This window comes from Bombus affinis, chromosome 2 (assembly GCF_024516045.1).
Source record: "Bombus affinis isolate iyBomAffi1 chromosome 2, iyBomAffi1.2, whole genome shotgun sequence".
NCBI classification, from domain to species: Eukaryota; Metazoa; Arthropoda; class Insecta; order Hymenoptera; family Apidae; genus Bombus; species Bombus affinis.
In genome coordinates this window covers 17,258,364-17,279,773 of record NC_066345.1, presented here as the reverse complement: position 1 = coordinate 17,279,773, position 21,410 = coordinate 17,258,364, and the positions used below count along the sequence as shown (strand labels likewise).

Sequence of the window (21,410 nt, the reverse complement as noted above, 5' to 3'; positions counted from 1 at the left end):
GTGTTCTCTCCTTTAAATCCAAAGGTCGGGTTTCGATCGTACCTCGTGACGTCGACATACGGTATACTCGGTCAATCTAACTTACCTATGTAACGTACAGGAACACTCGATATCCATTGGAAATTAAAGCGAACGATCATCTAAAATTTATTGTTAATTTTCATTTGAAATGATCGGTCAAGGGACAACTGATTAAGCCACAACAAAGTCAAGCGAGCTCGTCTTCTATTTCTGACATTTTCAAGCGAAGCTATGAACGTGTGACCATCGGAAGATAAATAAAACAGTTACTTGAAATAGTTGATAGTCGAGTAAAATTAATCAAACGATCGACCAAAATATAGCTCATCTTCCAACTTGGTCTCTAACTGCACTCGCGGGATACAGTCTCCAAAAATTAAACGAAACGATCACTCGAGATGCGAATATTTATAAGTTGAAATGACATTGTTGAAATGTATAAAAATAGACAAAAGTATATAAAATATCCAAAATAGGACTACCCTCGCAACGTCTATGAAATATAGCAAATCTCTCTCTTTCGTGTTATAGTCTTATTCGTAAAAATACATATGCAGCTCGTTAATCACAATTTCCTCATTATCATGTGAGATCATCAATCAAGAAACAATCGGTGGAAATCAAACAAAACACAACATGCCGCTACGCGTCTCCGATTCCCGCCATTTGCAAACAAAGCTGCACTCGCGGCCCGCAATTCAATATCCCATTCCGTCTATCCTTTATCCAGTCTGATTATCGATCATTCCAGCCGCATAGAATTCCAGTAATCCCTTTCAAACGCAATATTCGCAATGTGATGTCCGGGCCTCGAGAGAGAGAGAGAGAGAGAGAGAGAGAGAGAGAGAGAGAGAGAGAGAGACAGAGAGAGAGAGAGAGAGAGAGAGAGGAGGAGAGCGAAAGAGAAAGAGGGAGACGGCCGCGTTCAACAACAAACCGCGTCGAAGCTTTGGCTGGACGCATCGCACACCCAGTCGTCGTCATCGTCGTCGTCGTCGTCGCTGCCGCCGCGTGATACTATATCGGGGCGTCGCGACGCCTGCGCGGGTTCTCGCAACGATCAGCTGGCTGGAACCTCACCGACGAGGGGCAAGGAGACCTAACTAGAAGGAGACAGAATGATGAGATAGCAGTGAGTCGAAGCGGGACAGCGCTATATAGGAGGAAGACAGGAGATATTAAACGGGCGAAAGTTAGAGAAAGAAGGATGGAACTGCGTGGAGCCTAGTGCCAGTAGCGACGTCGAGGGTGGCCTCGTCGGCAGCTACGCACGTTTTTGGCAACGTTCGTCGATGCCCTTAGCTCTGATCGTGGCAATGGTGTTGATCGTGTGCACGACGTCGACGTAGCTGCCGAGAGCCGGCGCGCGACTCGACGACTCCTGTTCGCGCAGTGCTGCCGTGACGGTCGATCGAAGCGCACCGCTGAAACCTGGGAATGCCACGCAACCTTCCATTTTAACGACTCCACGATGCATCTGCCCGGCTGCCACGTCGTCGTCCCGTGCCCTCCGTTCGAGTCTCCGGATGGTTATCCGAGTTACAGGAGGCTCGTGTATCGGCAAGTACCAGCGTGAACCTTCTTACGCTAGCTGCCGCCCAGAAACTCGTCCGAACCAGCGGTATATCCACCCTGTGGTTTCCTGACTCGTTCGTGAACAGTACCGTATCTACCTTTTGGAAATTGTTCTCGTTGAATTAGAATATTTCGAGTCTCGTTGACGAATGACGAAAACAAGGTAAAAGGAACGATCTACTATCGCAAGAGGGACAGAGTCGAATAAAGAAGCCTGTTTCCAGTGAAGTATTTTTCTGATTATATTGTTAATAAAGTGATCAGGCGAATCTGCGCGCTCGATCGATCGTAATCGCAAGGCCGTTGCTTGTGCAAGGAACATAAACACAATGGTTAAGTAGTGGAGGCTCGATAAGGGCTGCTCGAGTGCCTGATCACCCCCTGGTCTGGTTCTGTTGCAGCTGCGTACCGAGAACACTCTCTCTTCTTCGTCGATAACCAGCCAATAAACGGCGGGGAGAGCACGCTCGCGAGGCAGAAGCAGCGTCGGACCCGCGGTAAGTACCAAAACAAATATGCCGCCGCGGACCTCCGCTCCTTTTTTCCACTGCAACGAAAATGGATCTCGATTTTGCCCGACGTCTAGGTCGCTCTACTACGTCTCTCTCTCTCTCTCTCTCTCTCTCTCTCTGCCTCTCTGTTCTTCGCTGTATTCCAAAGGGTTCGTTGACACTGTGGCTAGGAGATCGGCTTTGGAACTCGTTGGCCGCCGAAAAAGGTCATCGACGATACAAATATAGAAACGTCGTGGAACGAGGCCGACAGTGAAGCAATATCGAAGAGGAGAACGGAAGCGCGGCTGTTTAAGGATCCCTGCCGTGTCTCTGTTTGTGAATCGATAGGAATTTTTCTCCTCTATTAAGCGGAATCTCTAACGAATCATCATCCTGATATACGGAAGAATCTTGAGAATCTCATGTGTGTTTAGGAAAACAGTTCGAAGAAGTTGTTGTTGCTATCGCGAACCGTGCGTACAACGAGTGATAGAAAACAGAATCGGAGAGTAAATGCCTGCCATAGAAGCAATAAGCGAGCCTGACTCGTTTAATCTGCAACATCAATAAATAGGACTATCGTAGAAATCGGACGTACTGCTGAGGGTGTGAAACGATCGTCTTCCACGTGTGATACAATACGATACAATCTCCTTGAACGATTCTTAAACGATCATCGTTCGGGAAACGGAATAATAGAATAATTGCGAAATAAATCTGCGCCGTTGAGTACACAAACAAATAAGTAAATAAGTAACTGAAATCTTCGACGTTGAATAAATAAGTAGTTGGTAAAGACTCGGAAGATTATACCGTGAGAGCAAAACTCGTGGTAGAAAAAGACACGAGAAGGGTGCAGTGAGGTGGATACACGAGGGTGCACTCCCTTCGAACAGCGGGAGCCATTGAAACTAAGGTTTCTCGAGGTCGGAGGTCTCTGATGGTACAGAGGGTGACTCAGCACCGGTGGACGAGCGCGAAAAATCAGCGCGGTCCCCGTATCCCAGATCGGCATCGTAATCGTCGAGTAACATCGTCATGGCTCCACGTATCGTCATCTCGACGATGATCGCGTTTGCGTTGATCCTTGCTTGTTGGTCTGCTCAAGGTCAAGCGGGTTTAGCGAGGTTCTACGAGTCCGTGCCTGATCTACAACCGAACAGACGAATTCCTAACAACGACTACGCGATTCACGGACCGATCGTCGACGATCATGAGTTCCCTCGAGATCTCAGGGAGCCTTATCCAGGCAAAAGTTTCGGTCCTATGGGTCCCATCGATGGTTCGTTGCCCGATGACGTGTCTTTTCGAAGCTTGGCCTCCGGACAAGACGAAGCAGCGAATTCCATGGAACATTTGTCGTCGAATCAGGCGATGGAAGGGCACGAAGATGAATCTAAGCCTAGCAAACCGGAGTATAAGATCATGTCTGTGGAGTTTCATCGAGTCGAGACACCGTTTATCATTGGAATCTGGATCTTCTTCGCGAGTCTCGCGAAAATAGGTACGGAATGCGTGCAGCTTGAACTTGGCTCAGGCATTGATTGTTTGTTAGTTTCGTTGGTAGCCGCTGTGCGGTCGACTCTTGTCGCTGCCGCGTGGTAATTTCGGTAAACCGATGGCTTTTGACCCTCGTTCGGCGAATTCGATGCAGGAATTTTGAGACGTAATGCAGCAGTTGAGATGTTTAATTATTCGTAACGATTCGTGATGGTATTTTGGTTTAGTTATCGTAGCAGAGTTTGAAGAATGTATTACGCGTGTTATGCGAGCTTTCAAAGTTTCATTCGTGCTCTCACGAAGCACGATTCTATCGACAAAGTTTGGCAATCGATCTGAACTTATATGCATGTATAGTTATTCGCACTCGTATTCGGATTTCACAGTATCTTCGAATTTATAGTTTTCTACGCGAAATAAAAACGCGAACGTTTAGCCGTAAAATTTGTCCCAATTGTCGATAATAATTTGATTAAATGTACAATTAAATAGATTAATATCGTATTACGTACGGACTTGAAATAGAAAGGAGAAACATTAATCGTAGTTGCGTGTAGAACGATTGTATGGAACGTAGAAGCTAGATAACGTTAAACGCAACACACAAACTTGGTAAAAAATTAGTATACAGCATGGAAATATTGCCTTACAAATTTTCGATAAATATGTCATAGCTTTTAGTTTTCCAATTTGTTTCAATACTATCGTAATAATCGTGTCGTTACAATATTAATGAAACTTTGATACGCTTTCCATGATGCACGTAGTATTATACGTAAGAGGTTCTTGCGATAAGTATTCAAATACTTCCGTGAATCACTCTAAGTGCCGAAAGTGGAGATTTTCAGTATGAATGAGGTATACTGGTTTAAAGTCGACGCTCCACTTTAATAGTTCTAAAACCTAATGAACTCTTCAATGAATTATTCCAGCACTTACAATGTTTAACATCGTATTCGGTATAGCGTTGAAGTTTTACTAAAAAGAGCCACTTTTTATCCCTTTGGCATCTACATCGTTTATCGTTCGAATTTCACAATTAACATTTTATTATTGTTCGCTTAAGAAATCGTCGTTCTTACTTTTTACGATAATATTGGGATTTGTTGTTAAATTCGGATTATGTTTGGTTGGTTGGGAAGATAAGAGATGATATTTTACGAAATGATTACTTGGAAATTTCGAACAGAATTATCGGAAATATTGAAAATTATCGAGGTAGAAACATTCGACCGATTCTTAATCCGATTTATTTGATTATATGCTTCTCTGTGTGTCGGTTTTTGTATTTATTAAACGCTTTCAATCGCATTTTGCTTTCAATCGCTTGGAAAATTCAAACTAGAGAAAATAATCTTCATGATACATTTTACGTTCTCAGTTTACATTTTTGCTAGAAGATCGTTTCAATATTTCTTCTTTCTTGTCTGAGAAATAATTCAAGTAACGTAATTATTAGGATTTATAGTAAATATTTGAAGAAGTTTCTTTATTATGTATTAAATATCCAAAAATGTTTCGTTATAATATTTAGCATTACCTACTATTAATTTACTTGCTCTGATAATTTAAACATTATTTAATATTAATTTCATTGCTCGAATAATTTAGTATTATTTATTATTAATCGTATTATTTTAATAATTTGATAATTATTATTTTTATTATTATCGAATAATTCTCTATTATTATGGTGTTATGAATCTCTGTTTAATTTCTAGAATTATATTTACAAAAAAGTCGGAATTGCATAAACATCTGCAGTCTAGTAATTAATTAATAGCCTCAATTATTCGAATTATAATCGTAACCATTATGAAACTAGTCGATTGTCTCATAGTTTATTTCCACCTAGTAAACATTAATCTCTGAATATTACCTACTCTGTTATATAAATGATTATTGAATATTAGACTCGCATTAAACTCTATAAATAAGGCTGCATTGTGTTGCATTCTATCGTGTTCGAGTTAATGTAAAACGTTTCCATTTCGAAGGGGGACGATATAATATAACCATGTCGATAATACGGTGGTCAGACAACTCGATGTAACAAGCACGAACCAAAGATTCGAATAACGAGGGTTCTACTTGTTTCTCAGTAATATCGATCCCGTTTGCAACATGCTCGTGAACTACTGTTGTCCGTATACAATGAGGCTTTTTATAGATTCAACACATCTTACAAAAATAACAGCCAATATCGCGTCTCCCTGCCTTCTGTTCGACGACAGAATTTGCAAAATATCGTCACGTGTCTATCTCTTATAGGAGAGCAATTTAAAAATTCGATACTACGTCGAAGAGTATCGGAGATTACATTATTGCGAAAGAAACATTCGGGTCATAGCCGAATTGATAGTTTTAGTACAATTCGATCGTTAAACGATATTCACAAAATTCTCGTTATCTCAGAATGACCTGCTCGATACCAAAACCGAAGACGAGAGAACTAGTTCCGTGATAAGCTGCAACAGGCGGTTTAAAAACCGGTCCAAGTACAACGTTCGTCGAACGAGCGTTAATAATAAAACGTTTGCGTGCTACCACTACGATCTAACAACGAGACGATTTTTCGCGATTCTACTCTTCCGCCACGTTCCCCGTTCTATTAATACACCTACGTGCAATATTATTCATAACTGTTCGAACACGAAAAACACGCGTCTTTCGCGTTATAAAAATTATAATCTAAAAGATTTTTATCATCCTTAGCGTAAATAATTCTTTATTGGAACAACGAGTACTATCTTCGCGTGTCTTATCGTATGCCGTGAATTCAAATTATTCCGACAACATCCACCGACTATTAATATCGTTCGAATAATTGCAACAATGCTGTGAATCATAGCGATATAAGTCAATCCACAGCTACTTTTGATGAAATAGTGTTCGCTGTTTATTATTCTAGAAAACTCGTTGTACCTTCTCAAGCCGTGAAAAATTGCTTCGCGTTCGAGAATAAAGTTACAGCTTGTTAATTAATTGCGAAACTAAAGCGACGATACCTTTGAAAGTTAAAATACGCGATGAAGTTCGAGTCGCCGATATCTTGACCTATACCACTGCGATTTTCGCGTCGTTCAGTTATCACGGGTGATAATGTACGTAAAGCGAGGCCGTGTTAAATTATGATCGCGTACGTGCAGGCTTCCACATGACGTCAAAGCTGAGCAAGATCTTTCCGGAGTCCTGTTTGCTGATCGTTGTCGGCGTCGTCGTTGGTGTCTTACTGTTCCAGGCGAGCAGCGTCCACGTGTCACCCTTAACTCCCGACACGTTCTTCCTCTACATGCTACCGCCCATCATCCTGGATGCTGGCTATTTCATGCCGAACCGACTATTCTTCGACCATCTGGGAACGATACTCCTGTTCGCCGTCATTGGGACTATATTTAACACCTTGTCGATAGGTTAGTAAAAATTCAAAACTATTACGAAGTAGCGGAAAGTAGAGCCGTAAAATTTCATTTCAACGTTGTTCGCTGACCGAGCCATTCGATTTTCCGCTATTAACGTATCGAACGTTTAACAATCGCCATGTATCGCGTAATTAATTGCATCGCTCTTAGCCTGCGATAGGAATCATTTCGTTTATAATATTTTCGATATCGTAATATCATTTAGTTGTACGTCAGACTTCGAGTCTATCGCAAGGAAATTCTTTGGCACAGCGGATTAGTTTACAGGGTATACCTATGATTTTAGTGAATTTATATTTGAAAATTTCGTTTCTTTTCAAATTATGGGCATGGAAAGCACGAGAATTCCAGCAATTTTCTTAATATCTTTATTCTTCTACGTAGATGCTACTCTAAATTATTTCATTAAATAATAAAATTGATAAATATCGATAAACGTTGGATCGTAAATTTTATGGTACTTGGAAGAAATGAAATATTTCTAGCGGATTATGATACGAGTTATCCTTTGTAAACCATGACAAAATTTGTTTTATGTTTCTGATTTATAAGACATGCTTCCAGAAGGGATCCATCGTTCTAATACGTTTTCTATTTTATTATCGTGATATTATATTTCCATTATCCCAATATAAATCACAGTGAATCGTCCAAAATTTAAGATCCACTCTTCAAGATTACGCAAACAAGATACGCTCTTCTCTATATATATTTTTTTAGCTTTTCTCTCTTGCTAAGGTAGCTTTTCAGTTACATCGATCTACGATCTCCACGATATTTTTTTATTTTCGTTTGGCCTCTTCTACGTGGATACGGGTTGTGATGATTTAAAGAGATCGCCGATGTGGACGTTTTTCAATGTAAACTGAGATAGATGGTGCTTTTTAAAAACAGTAGAGAAGCGTTTCTCCTTTTTTTTTAAGTATTCACGTTGAGCATGTAAATATTTATTTCCTCCTATGTTGTTACATTGTTTTTACGTCAGTTACGTCTTTTCGTTGAACGTGTTAGTAGCTTCTACGTTTCTACCTCTGTTTATTTTTTACCAATCACGTTTGTAAGAAACGTATTATCGAGTGTGTTGAGTGCACGAGAGTAATTGTGCAGCAGGTGTTCAAACTACTTGTCAGATTATTGATGCTGGTCCAGAAATACTTCTTTCTCAAACATAGGCAGCGTTCGATGCGATAGAATCGCGCAAGAGCACTTTACGGAGTTAATTAGACCTCGTAGTGGAATAAAAGATTCGTTGTTGATTAAACGATAAACTCGATCAAACGATATTCACTGACGGCAACGTATAAGTGCTTCTATGTCGTTTGAATGATTTGAACATATTTTCAATGGTCTTGATATAACTATCAGGTACAGGAATCATCGAATTAATATTATTCTTTACTTTATATCGCGCGTATATGTAAATTTTTCTTAAGATATACCGTACTACAAAAATAGCTGAACGCATTTAAAAGTTAGTGCAATTCATCCTTTGATGGATCTCAAAGAGATCACTTTAAATCTCGCTCTGTTTATTTCTGAAATGAAACATAGTTTTTCATATTACTCTAGGGATTTTATTTTTCCAACTATTTTTAGATAGGTTTGAAAGCTTTTCGAAGAAAAATACCATATAACTTTTAATACGAATCTAGAAATTTTAGTTGTCAATTAATTCTATATATGACGGCGAATGAAAATGTAAATAAATTTTTTAATTAATCTGAAAATATTTTTTTAATAATTCCTAGTAAAGCCTATTAAAACACATGGGAAATATATGAAATAAAAGCTCTTTCGTTCGGAGTTTAGTTTTTCACGGAATTAATTTCGAAAATTTCCACGTATACGTTCAACCATGCACCCACTTCGCTCTACGCTTGTAAATATCATAATAATCAAATTCGACGTTCCACCTTGTCTATAACAACTAGAGAAAACTTTAAGGGAAAAATTCTGTTCTTATTAGAAAAGAACATCGAAGACCATCCTAGAGGGTACTCAAAAATCTATTAATATCCGAAACTCACGCTCACGTTCACAGTCGCCAGTTATAAACATTCGTAGCATGTATTCTTTTTAAATATTAACTCAACATTTCGTATTTTCATGCCATCTGTCCGTTTCGCGCGTTCACCCTTTCGAAAAGTTCAACCACGCGCTTCGCAACCACCTATACAAACATAGAAACTCGTGCACGCGAACGCCTAGGTGTATCGAGTGTGGAAACACGCGGATGTCGAACGCGCCCACGCGAATTCTGTTTACGGCGCAACGTGTTCGCGAACGTGCGACGTTTCTTCGTTACGAAACGTGCGCAACTTCCTCGATGTCGACGATAATTAAAGACTCCGCGAGAACGCGACATTCGTGGAACCGGTGATCCGCGTTCGTTATTAATATCGATGAATAAACGCCGCTAACTCGAGGACGATCCTTGCCAAAAATTTTCATACCAACGATTTTTACGTTGGATCGCAGATTGATCTTTTTTTTTTTTGTATCGAGTTAGCGATTGGTTTCTTTACGCGTTTGGGTTCGAAACGTGTCGCTTAGAACTTAAAATTTGTACAGGACGAGATATAACGCAGGACAGAAACAGTTATGACATTGGCGTATTGAAAATAGTGGGATATATAAAAAGTTGGAAATGTTATTTCACACGCGAAGTATTGAAAAATACTGGACAAAAGTTTACATGAAAATTTAATAAAGCGATGGAGATTCTGGTTTTAGATTTTATTATAAAGCGAGACAACTTTGTTACCGGGTTGCTATCATGCTGATTGAGCGAATTTATCCGTGGACATATATGTAGTTTCGATGTAACATTTTTATGTTTTATCATTTGTATATCGATATATGTGCTCCAATTTTACAAAATCGTATTTTCTATATTCGAAGCTTAAACCGAGCAGTATTACACGATATATAATCATAACCGAACGACGATCAACGAAATAAAGTAAAGAAGATAGGGGCAGACGATTAAATATAACGAATGGTTACGACGTTTTAACTTTCGATTAAACTTGTAATTAAATTAATAAAAAGGAATGTGGAACATTTCCCCCTAAACACCTACGTTCATTGCGAACACAAAGAAACGAAGTTTACATTCACCATTGATTCCGATTGAATTTCATTAAAAACTAATTACATTTGTAGAATACTTCATAATACGAAACAGTTGAACGAGCTTCAAAATGAATCGTTTTACCAATTATTGAAAGTCCAGAAACTCGAGTTTTGACCTTTTAATAAACTACTGCTCGAAAATTTCAATCACTTGCATTTCAATGGCGTTTAAACTGCAATCTTAATTAACTTTGGATTAAACTAAAATTTGATTAAAATGCTTAATTTTTAATATTTCTATATTTATATATATATATTTTTTTTTTTTTTTTTTTTTTTTTTTTGGAAATTGTTTATAGGAGCTTCGTTATGGGTGTTAGGTAAGAGCGGCCTGTTCGGTTTCGAAACTCCGCTGTTGCAAATGTTCCTGTTCTCCGCGTTGATCAGCGCCGTTGACCCTGTCGCCGTGCTAGCGGTCTTCGAGGAAATTCACGTGAACGAAATCTTGTACATCGTCGTATTCGGGGAGAGCTTGTTGAACGACGCTGTCACCGTCGTAAGTACCGTTTATGTTCATCTTAGAGGGCTTAACTACCTTTAATGTTGTGCTAGTTCCGAGGATCTTTACGCATATCTCTCTCGTCGTAATTACGCTGCGCGTGTATATGCATTTCTGACGAGTACAATGCGGATGCCCGTGTATTTTTGAGAAACTTAGGAGTGAAAAATTGTACACAAAAATTGACACATAAAAATATATAAAATATCTAAATATTCTATATACAAGGCAGTGGTATCTAACAGAAGGAACGAATTCCTATCTAAGATGAATTTTTCTAGTTATATTCATGACTAACGTTATATAAACATTGTTTCCTAGTTATAATATGAAATTGCGCAAACATTTGTAGTCTAACAACGAGTATAAACGTGCAAAGTTTACAAGCATAAGAGTCAACGTATAAAATATCACGAGTAAAACGCACTTTAACCCTTTGCACTCGGAGTTTTATTTCAATTTCGTTACCAGCAGTTGCCAACGCTTTTAAGTGCTTTATTTGAAATTTACTTTAATTAAAATATAAGATAATTTAGATGAATAAACTACGAAAGAAATTCACTTAAATACCAGTTTTATCGTTGTATTTTGTAATCTTTTAGTGTATGATATATCTCGAAACAATTTCTAGGACGCAATCCTGCTTTTCTTTCGCACGTTTCACAAAGAAGGGTGGGACCGAAAGAACGTCGAGTGGGACTCGACAAAGGAGCTGCTGGGATAAAAACTGATGTCGAGTCACACTCGACATAGCAGTGCACAAAGGGTTAAGATACTCGTTACGTAACATATTGCATATATATTGTTTAATCCCAGTCTATAGATATATTAGTTTATAAACTTTCATTAATCGATCGTTCGTTGATCAAAGTAACGTCTTATTACCGCATGGATCGATCAAACGAAAGCCTACTATAACTCACGCTGTACCTTTATTCGCCCTTCCACCTTAACACTGGAACTACCGTACCAGTCAAATCGACTGGTTTTACAATTTTATTTTAAAATCCCTACTTCGTGTTATACTTTTTTCCGCAATGATGTAATGACTTTTGTTTCTTACGTATTCGAACTCGAAATAATTTTATATCAAGGCTATTTATATTAATAGCAGCCAAAATGACCGATACTTGTCAAAGTGTAAAAAGATCCTGCCAGTTTTCTCGTTTTGTACAACTTGCCACACGCTTTTCAAATTTTTACCGCGTATCGTTCGATATGACGATATCAATTATCAGGAAAATTCCGGATCGATCGCTAGACGCTAACACTAGAAATACCAGTCGAAATGACTGGCTCTACAATTTTATAAACCTCGTTTAGGGATCCCAGATGGATTAATAATACCAAAAATCTACTACGTAACATGGAATTCCATCTGTGGGAAAATAATAAATCGATAAATATAAAAATATTCTATTATTACGTATTTTTTAAAAACCAGTCATTGTCACTGGTTTTGGTAGAAATAGCTTCGTGTTAACTATCGGTAGTTCTATTGTTAAAATACAAAATTACACGCGAGCGCTAATAAGATTGCACACACCATTAAACGCTAATAAAATGTCCCAACGAATGGACTAAAAACACGATGTAACGACATTTCTTCGGGGAAAGTCGGTAAATAAAAGTTCGAGCGTGATCTTAGCCCAGATCAGAAAGTCCCTGACTTATAACCTTATCTTGGAACAGTACTTACATCGTTTAAAGATTACTCGACCTCACGTGTCCTCCATTTCATAGACTCCGTTTCGTATACCCGAAGAATTCTTATCTACTCGATGGCATCTCGTGCAGTCTCTTAATCGGACGAACAGCTGAATAAGTTGTGGTTGTTTAATGACACGCAGGTACTGTACCACATGTTCGAGGCGTACAACGAGATAGGACCAACGGAAATACTCTACACGGACGTACTGTCAGGATTTGCTTCGTTCTTCGTGGTGGCGATCGGCGGCACGATAATAGGAGTGATATGGGGCATCGCAACTGGATTCGTTACGAGGTTCACTCATCAGGTTCGCGTGATCGAGCCCATCTTCATATTCGTCATGGCTTACCTGGCCTACCTAAACGCTGAGATTTTTCACATGTCCAGCATTCTGGCGTAAGTTAACCGATCTACTTCTGCGAGCTCTTTAGCCAGTTGTCAGAATGCAAACAGAGAGAATATTTAAAGGCAAGGCGTAAATTGTTTATACGTACGTTTTTAACATCTACCGAAAAAGCTTCTTAGTTGTCGCTGTGTACGCTGGAACGTTTATCTTTTTCCATCAAGAAAACTACGGATGATCGTTATTGTCTAGGTTTGCTATATTTTTTATGCGAATGAAATTATTAGCAGACTCGTAACAAACGAAGATAAAATTTTCCGAAAGGTCAGTTTACCATGAAAACAGAAGAACATATGCAAATTTCTCCACTCTGTTTCCCTTGTTTACATCGATAAAACCAAATAGGCCGCACGTGGCTACCGCGACCTAGAAATTTGCAGCACGAGCATAGCTCATTCCTCGACACGCTCTCGGCCTGCAGTAAATTCCAAAAAGGACCTTCCAGTTCTCACGCGAATCGTTACCTCTACAAGGTGTCTCGCTACGAACCGCTGGTACGATTTGATACACGATGTTTCTACGTAGAAAGATAAATCGAAAGTATGAAATGAAATGTTTGAAAATCTGTCTAATACGCGGGTCTAATACGATCGAACTCTGTTTTCTTGAAAACAACGATTTAAACGAACAAAGTTTATGTTTCACGCGTTTTGCTCGTTTTATTTTACACGCGTAGAATAAAGTAATCTCCCTTCTTCTTCTCAGCTGAAAGCCAACCAAACGCAATTTTCTCAAAAGCTATGCCCCGTATGAGAAAAAGGTCCTTGTATAGTCTCGGCTTATTTTTCACGTTGGATCACGCTATACATGGTTTTATGCGTTGTCAATTACAAAACACCCTGTATATCGAGCGAAGCGTGCACATTTTGCGTCATGTACAAACGTAACGATTCCGACACGCCTTCGAGCAACCTCGCAGAAACTGTTCGTTAAACGACGAAGTGAAAATAGCACGTTTTCCCCACCGTTTTATTATGGAAAGTACGAAACTTGTCGCGAAAGAAAGAAAAAGGATCGAAGAAAAGCATGGCACGTTCTCGTGATCGTCGATTTGTTCGATAATTCTCTCAAGGCTGGTCTTTATCTTAAAAAACCAAAGGGTAAGAAATGGTCGTCATAAATAGTGGAAAGCTTTACGACAACGACGCGGTTCTAGTTAAGTCTATTATTTACACGTTTCTCTAGCGAAATCGATGATCGATCGCGATATAAAGAATGCTCGCTGTGTGATAACTGTTCAAATATGCTTAACCCGTAATCGCTCGGTTCTTGTTCTGCTTACCGTGATTTTTGTTCATGCGATTAAACAGTGCCTCCTTTTGTGTTTGATTGACAAACAGATGGCTTTCGAATATACGACCGACATATGCTCGTGACACGATTACAAACTGACGGTCTGTTTATTTAAAAACGTTTAAGACGTGCGAATATTTGGACAGCGACGCGAAATCGATGAGAATCGTTTGATAAAGAGAAGAGAACTTTAACCGCCTTTACGTCTTTGAAATTCTTTTCTTCTTTCTTCCAATTTTGGTCTGGGGAAAATTTGATCAAGAATTCTTGACTAGAATTTTAATAGCGCTGCTAGTCCTCCAGACCGTCTTAGATCGATCGAGAATTGATCGGATGTAATCAATGTCGATTGTACGTATATTTATCGTACCGCGAAAAGAACGAAACCTTCGCCTTCTAAATTGCATTTGACGTTTCGTTTCAACTAATTCATATTCGATAACCTCTTATTATTCATGATTGGATCGTATCTTTGTATTTTTGTAACCAATGACCTTAATGCATTTCGATCGAACTCGATACGAAACAACGTATTCTGTGCTGTAAAAAAAAAGAAAGAAATGGAGCGAACTAAACAACTCTCTATGGCGTTAATTCTCTATCCGCGCCAATAGATCGGAAACGTAAGATGACAACTGTAACAGAAGACTTCAAACTCGCAAATTCGAAAATCAAGCTCCTAAATTCCCTTAGCCCAATTTAACGAATGAATCGCAGATCCGGTCTGCGAGCCATCTAAACGTACGTAGACAGACGTAGGCACGAATTTGCAGGGGTTGCGGAGCGGTCACGTCCCTGTCGTAAATCGAATCGACGTCATTGGCCCGTAGCCCGTCGATTTCGTAAACCCCTCGGATCGTATACGTTCGAATTAATTTCGACGACGTTTGGGAAACTGGCCGAATGGCGATCGATACGCGGGTATCCTAACGTCTCACGAGCCACCCCTCTACGTGTCGTCCTCCCTCGTCGATTAACCGTGACCTCTCTTTGTCGTAGGATCACCTTCTGCGGCATCACGATGAAGAATTACGTGGAGGCGAATATCTCGCACAAATCGCACACAACCGTCAAATACACGATGAAGATGTTGTCGAGCAGCTCGGAAACCATCATATTTATGTTCCTCGGAGTCGCTACGGTGAACAACCGTCACGACTGGAACACGTGGTTCGTCGTCATGACCATCGTATTCTGCTCGATTTATCGAATCGTCGGTGAGTAATGTCAAGGTCAATGCTGTATCCTATACGACGACCACACAAGAGCAGAATATAAGTTGTAGATACGCTTGCGAACGTATTGCGATATATTTTTCATTTCTATCTGCCTCTGTTCGCCAAATATACTGATAGAATCTCCTTATTATTTATGGCGGTCTTTACGAAACTTAGTTCGCAAGACACAGGCAAGAAAGTTGTCCGTGGTCATCGGTGACCTTCGTTTTACTGAACTTTTTAAAACGATTAAGACAAGATAAATTTCACGGACTAAATTATTTTCTACGATGCGAATGACTTACGGATGATATCGTTAGAGGTTATTGTTAGAGGTATCCGTTTCATAAGGTGATAATAGATGAACAACAATTTCTCTTGTAGTATCGCGAAAAAGGATAGGATTAGGATAATTTAGATTTGTAGAATTCTCCTAATACTATTTATTAAGATAAATAAAAATAACAGAGATTAATTGGACAGAGAACGATAAATGTTCAACTTGAACTAAACGCAAAAATCTTATTCTACTCAAATCACTCTCGCAACTCTATAACGCGACAACTCGATCTCTCTACAACGCTAGCAACTCTACAACTCTAGTCTTCGGCTTCCGCACTCGCACGCTCTCGCTTCTCAACTCACACTGTACGCCTTTTGCATTCGTTCTCGTCGGCTTCTCAACTAACGCTGTCTTTAGCGTCTCTTTGTATTTTCCCGTCCTATCGGACACGTGTCCCGAAACGCCCGTGGCCAGGGTCACACAGGCCTTTTCCACGACACATCGATGTACCCGACGATGCCGCGGCTCTCGCGACATTGTTTATGGTTCGGCCGATATCTTAGGCCTTTTGAACACGATACTACGCTCTTTTATATTATTTTATCGAATTAGGTGTTATTATGTTCGTGCATAATTCAATAAACTAATATAAAGCAAAAAACATTGTGCGTCTATTATTTCCTCATAAAACGAAAGAAACTTTTGGGACAATAATATACGTCAATTTTTGGGGGGCCCACAGGGCAAGATATATCAAATTCTCGTGGTAGTCAACGTGCTCTAATACTTTAAAAGCCCGTAAAAGTTGGTCGAAGCAATTCATTGCCGAGAAAGACGAAAGGTTTTTCGAGAAAATACTCGTCAAGTTACTCGTGGTAAAAAATTAACTCTCCGGTCGAATCTTTCTTAGCTCTCGTTACGAATCTTCCTGTCGCGTATGTATCTAACTCTCGCGACGGTAATCTTGTCACGTGACTTCAGCTATCGAGCTGCACGATTCGATTTTGACACAGACAGAAAGACAGAGAAAGAGAGAGTTGTTAATGCTATCAAGAGATAGAGGAGTCTTAAGTTAAACCGATCATGGCTTATCGAGTGTCACTTACTTAGAGAATGGTTACGCGGCCGTGCCAAGAATAAGGCGTTTCTCGTGTTTTGCTATTTGCCTTTTTGCGAAATATCGATCCGGAATGAAGGGAAACTTGGCATGAAACTAAGCATTGTTTCTTGTTTTCTGGTGTAATTTGGATAGCAGAAGAAGCGAAGATTAGGCTGGAATATGTGCTTCGGATAGAGCCCTGTTTTAGGTGGACGATCGCTCATCTGATATATTAACCTCTTAAGAGATCACAAAGTTCGGGATCATACTACAACATCGTATCGTATTATTTTATTATGTTTATAAAATGGTGTTAAAAATTACTTTTTCGAGAGAATTTTATTCTCGTATTTATCGTATAGGAAATTACATATGTAAAGATAATATACGAGACGAATAACGTTAAGAAATAGTTCAAAAAGCTTGAGAAAAATAATCGACATCATTTTTGGTCATTGGATCGGACAGAAGATTCAAGAGCATTAAATATACCAATATCTCGCGGTAGGTTGATAAATTAAAGAATGAAGCGAAAAGAGTAATTGCAAGATAGAAAAAGTTAAGAAATTAGCAAATATGAAATTGTATGTTACAATCGCTGAGTAGTTCATTTCCGTTCCCCGCAATCTCGATTATCCAAATGGTCAATCCCGAAAATTGATATTGGCCGTTAGACAAACGGAGAGAATAATCTTGAAGAAGCACGAATTTTTCTGATCTATCCCTTCCCTTAAGACGCGAAATATATCGAAAGACACTTAACGAGATTCGTCTAGCTCCTTCCACAACCGGCAGTTTACATCACGGATTACTGTCACGGGCTTACGGCTTCCTGTTCCATCGGCGGTTTATCGCCAAATCGTCAGCCAGCGGCGACACTTAAAAAATTCATCGCTGTCTCTATAGATATACCTTGGGAATATTCTGCTTTCCATCATCTACGACCCGGCATTTCCTTTTCCCCTCTTGACTCTTTTTTTTTTTTTTTTTTTTTTTTTTATTTTGCGAAATAAAACATGCGATTAACCACAGCCTTTTATTCCCAGATAAAGTATGTAAGCTACTAGTCTTTCTTTCAAAAACAATTGCAATTAAATACAGATTTTCGTTGTCGAAATAAGAAATGGGAACTAACATCTATTTTGAATAAAAATATATTCGATCGCCATGTATAGGTCGGCTAAAAAAGTGTGAGCTACTAATTGTTGTAAATAGAAATTTTCTTTTCTTTTTTCCATTGCTATTAATCACAGGCCTTCGTTGCCGGCTGGAAAATGGAAATTTGTATTTATCGTGAATATATTTTCCATTTACAGAAAGGGGTTGCGATTGCTCGTAGTTGCGACGTTACATACAAATTGGAAATTAATGATTTCTTTGAACCGAAATATTTTTGATTGTCAAAAAAATTGCAATTAACTGCGTTTCTTCGTTGATGCACGAGATACGAAGAGAAACTTTTTGGATGCAAATTTTTTCACTCGCGTATACGACAATATGAACGCAAAATTCTTTACACACCAAAGATAATTATCGTAAATAGAAATGTTCTTTCTCCTACGATTGAACATGGCTATCCGGTGTCGCGTCAAAAGCACAAGTTAATAATTATTGGAAACAGACATAGAACTCGCGACGTATAAATAGACACGTGATTAGCTTTTGAGTCAGATCTGTAGAGGATTATCAGCGACGAAATGGGCAAACGCATTGAGTCAGACTGAAATCGAATTTCAGGCGTGATCTTACTGACAGCCTTGGCTAATCAATTTCGACTGCACAAGCTGAACAAGGTGGAGAAGTTCGTGATGTCTTACGGTGGCTTACGAGGTGCTGTAGCGTTTGCTCTGGTCCTGCTGATCGACCCAAAGCACGTGTCCTTGCAGCCAATGTTCGTCACCACTACAATAGCAGTCATCTACTTCACGGTGTTCATACAGGTAAGACAACGATAACACGATCAATCGAGTAACCTCGCAATACGGTAACGAATAGACCGAGGGAAATCAAATATTACGGTTTACGTCTCAGGAAACAATTCGTATCTCGACTGCCATAATATTAGAAACTATCGTTAATCTGGCCTGTTGGAAAAATAAAAGGGAATAATTAATCTTTACGGATTATAAACTACTTTAGAATGAAATATAGAGTATACGAATAACTTAATATGGATTCATAGAAGGACTTTTATCGGCTGAATCGAGAAGATCGATTAATCATTTTTTTTTTAGTAAAAATAAATCACAGTGAAATTATTAAAATTTATATCGATACTTTTTTCTAATTTTCGATAAAGGAAACGTAATGAATTTAAAATTCTCTTTTATCATTTCAGCTAGCCGTTTTTAATTAAAACGTGTATTTAGTAAAAATTCGTCCCACGTCTATAGCTCGAAACAGAGTTACCATTCGATACAAATAATATAGAAATATCTCGAATTAAATACTCGATATCTGCTCGTGCCAGATCACGAACAAAATTTCTTTAATAGAAAGAACAATCGATCCAACATTCGTGTAGAAGATAAATCGCGATCGTTATCGTATTTGCTTTTATTATTGCGGATATTAACGTTATTAATAATAACTAGCAATACGACCAAGTATTACTGGTAATACTGATATTTCCGTACTTCGGGTTTCCCTCTAACCATTAATGATTACAATATTAAAATCTCGCAACCGCTTTGTAATATTAAATATCATAAATCTCTTAATTCGGAGGTAGTCTTTATAATTAACTATACTAGACGTCACGAAATGACGCTGTTAACGTCACTCGAACCCCTTAGATATTATTAGAGTTGGGAAATTAAATAGAAAGGATGGAAGCAAGCGAGCCTTCGAGTTCGAGTCAGAGCGTTTTCTTGCGTTTCGAGTGGTGGAATAACTCGGCGAACTTTTCACGGATATTTGCCTTAAAAGAAGACATTTAAGCAAATAGTTGAGATTTGTGCATTACGTTCTTTTCATCTCCGTTGCGAGCATTGTTACGTACAGTTTCCATCGAGTACTATGGCCTCGGTTATGCTTGCTTTTACGTTTGCCATTATAACTTCATGCTGCCTCTCCTTTTTGCGTCTTTCGTTTGGATTGTCCCAATACATCCCAGAATTGTTTCGTAGACAACAGTTGTTTAAACCGATGAGGTTCAACGTTACTTTCCCGCGTGGTCTCGTTCCATTTCCGTAAAACTTTAAATTAAACTTTATCGTAATCTAACGCACGGTACGCTCGAATGTGTTTTCGTTATGTTACGTGTTTTAATACGAAGTTATTCCGTAGAGTTATTTCACTCGGTAGGATATTTGAGTCGCGTTAAATTTGACTAAAAAATAGTTTACCTCGTAAAATTTCAGCTACGAAGAATTTATAAGCGATTTATATTTGAAAACAGACTTAATAGTTAATGACATAATGAACGGTGAAATATATCCCGTACGTTGACAGCTCGACAGCCATAATTTTCTACGAGATATAATTTCTGCTTGTCGGAAGAAGAGAAATCTGCTTAACTAATTTTAATATTCTCAGTTGTAATTATCAGAATCCAGTAGCCCGTGTATATTACTTTATTATTTTATTAATTCTTATACAACAGGCTCCTCGCTGACTCGAGTTTTGTCCTTCTTTCGTTAATATATCAAAAGCTAGTAGTATTTCATAATATCGCGAGCTTTGTTATTCTGTGCAAAGTTCAAGATCGATTTTTAAGATGTTGTAGCTTGGGTAACGCAAATAACCCACCCTACCTATGCCATACGAACAGATAACAACAAAGAAAGGTTGCTCGATTCAGGACAGAACGACGCGATAGTAGGAACACCCCCTACCTCTAAATCAACATTTCACCCCGAGAGCCCGTTGTTCGTGAGAAGTAAACTTTGAGAAATGTTGATTCAGACTCGAGAACCATTCATTGGCTCGGCTGGGCCGAAGCCATTCTTACAAATTTTCTCGATTCCCTCTGATTCTAATATACCGGGTACATCGATAGGTGGACCAAAGTTTCTCGGAAATGAATGATTTTTCGAAACTCTGCAAGGTTCCGGCATTAATAATTATCGGAGCACGCAGGTTAAAAGGCTCCAAGGAAGAAGAAACTTAAATGGCTTTTACCTCTAAGTATTTAAGATGACAGCTTTTAAGGTCTCTTCTCGTTTGCGAAATTAAAAAGCGGTTTAGATAAAAAAAAAAAAAAAGAAAATGTTCAGGAAATAAAGTTACGTAAGACGAAATGCTATTTCTTCGTCTTTGAGCATTAATCATACTAATTTTTAATATTAGTACTATCCGAAACATTCGTAGATATTCAACGCATGTATAAATTATTCCAAGACATTTATTAAAAATAACAGAAGATTATACCAAGGAAAGAACACAATTTCCTTCATTTCGCTAAACCAAGATATATGGAAAGAATTTAAGGAAATATACAAACGTAGCTGAAACATTTATATTCGATTTGATCGTTGCTCGTGGAAACTACCTAATAACGTTCCATAAAAGGCTAGCAGCGATGCGACGTATGGGAATTCATATGCCGGAACCTGTTATCACAGTTTGTACTACTAAGCATCGTGGATACGCGTTAACCGGGAAATACGCGAACATTCACTACTTGTCTCGGTCATTTTGTCATTACAGGCAACTACTATCGAACTGTCGAGTTTTGCTCGACTCGCGCGACTTTACAACGATCACCTCACACCGTTTAGCGAACGCAAACATACTGCCTTATAATATTTCCGATCG

General features: G+C 38.8%; 1 protein-coding gene across 6 annotated transcripts in view; it reads left to right on the top strand.

Moving 5' to 3' along the window:
* The first annotated feature begins 1,226 nt into the window (after nucleotides 1-1,226).
* The window catches only part of LOC126928783 (probable Na(+)/H(+) antiporter nhx-9), a 35,516-nt gene continuing 15,332 nt past the window's right edge, over nucleotides 1,227-21,410 (top strand). Inside the window, exons 1-8 of one of the 6 annotated variants that reach the window (XM_050744545.1) lie at nucleotides 1,231-1,819; nucleotides 1,998-2,093; nucleotides 2,183-3,594; nucleotides 6,740-7,003; nucleotides 10,447-10,643; nucleotides 12,497-12,753; nucleotides 15,053-15,270; nucleotides 18,390-18,592. In XM_050744545.1, the coding sequence (XP_050600502.1) occupies nucleotides 3,129-3,594; nucleotides 6,740-7,003; nucleotides 10,447-10,643; nucleotides 12,497-12,753; nucleotides 15,053-15,270; nucleotides 18,390-18,592 (1,605 nt within the window). In that variant the 5' untranslated portion in view covers nucleotides 1,231-1,819; nucleotides 1,998-2,093; nucleotides 2,183-3,128. Of the gene's footprint in view, nucleotides 2,094-2,182; nucleotides 3,595-6,739; nucleotides 7,004-10,446; nucleotides 10,644-12,496; nucleotides 12,754-15,052; nucleotides 15,271-18,389; nucleotides 18,593-21,410 lie in introns of all 6 variants that reach the window. The other 5 variants (XM_050744550.1, XM_050744547.1, XM_050744546.1 and 2 more) reach the window with 5 other exon arrangements.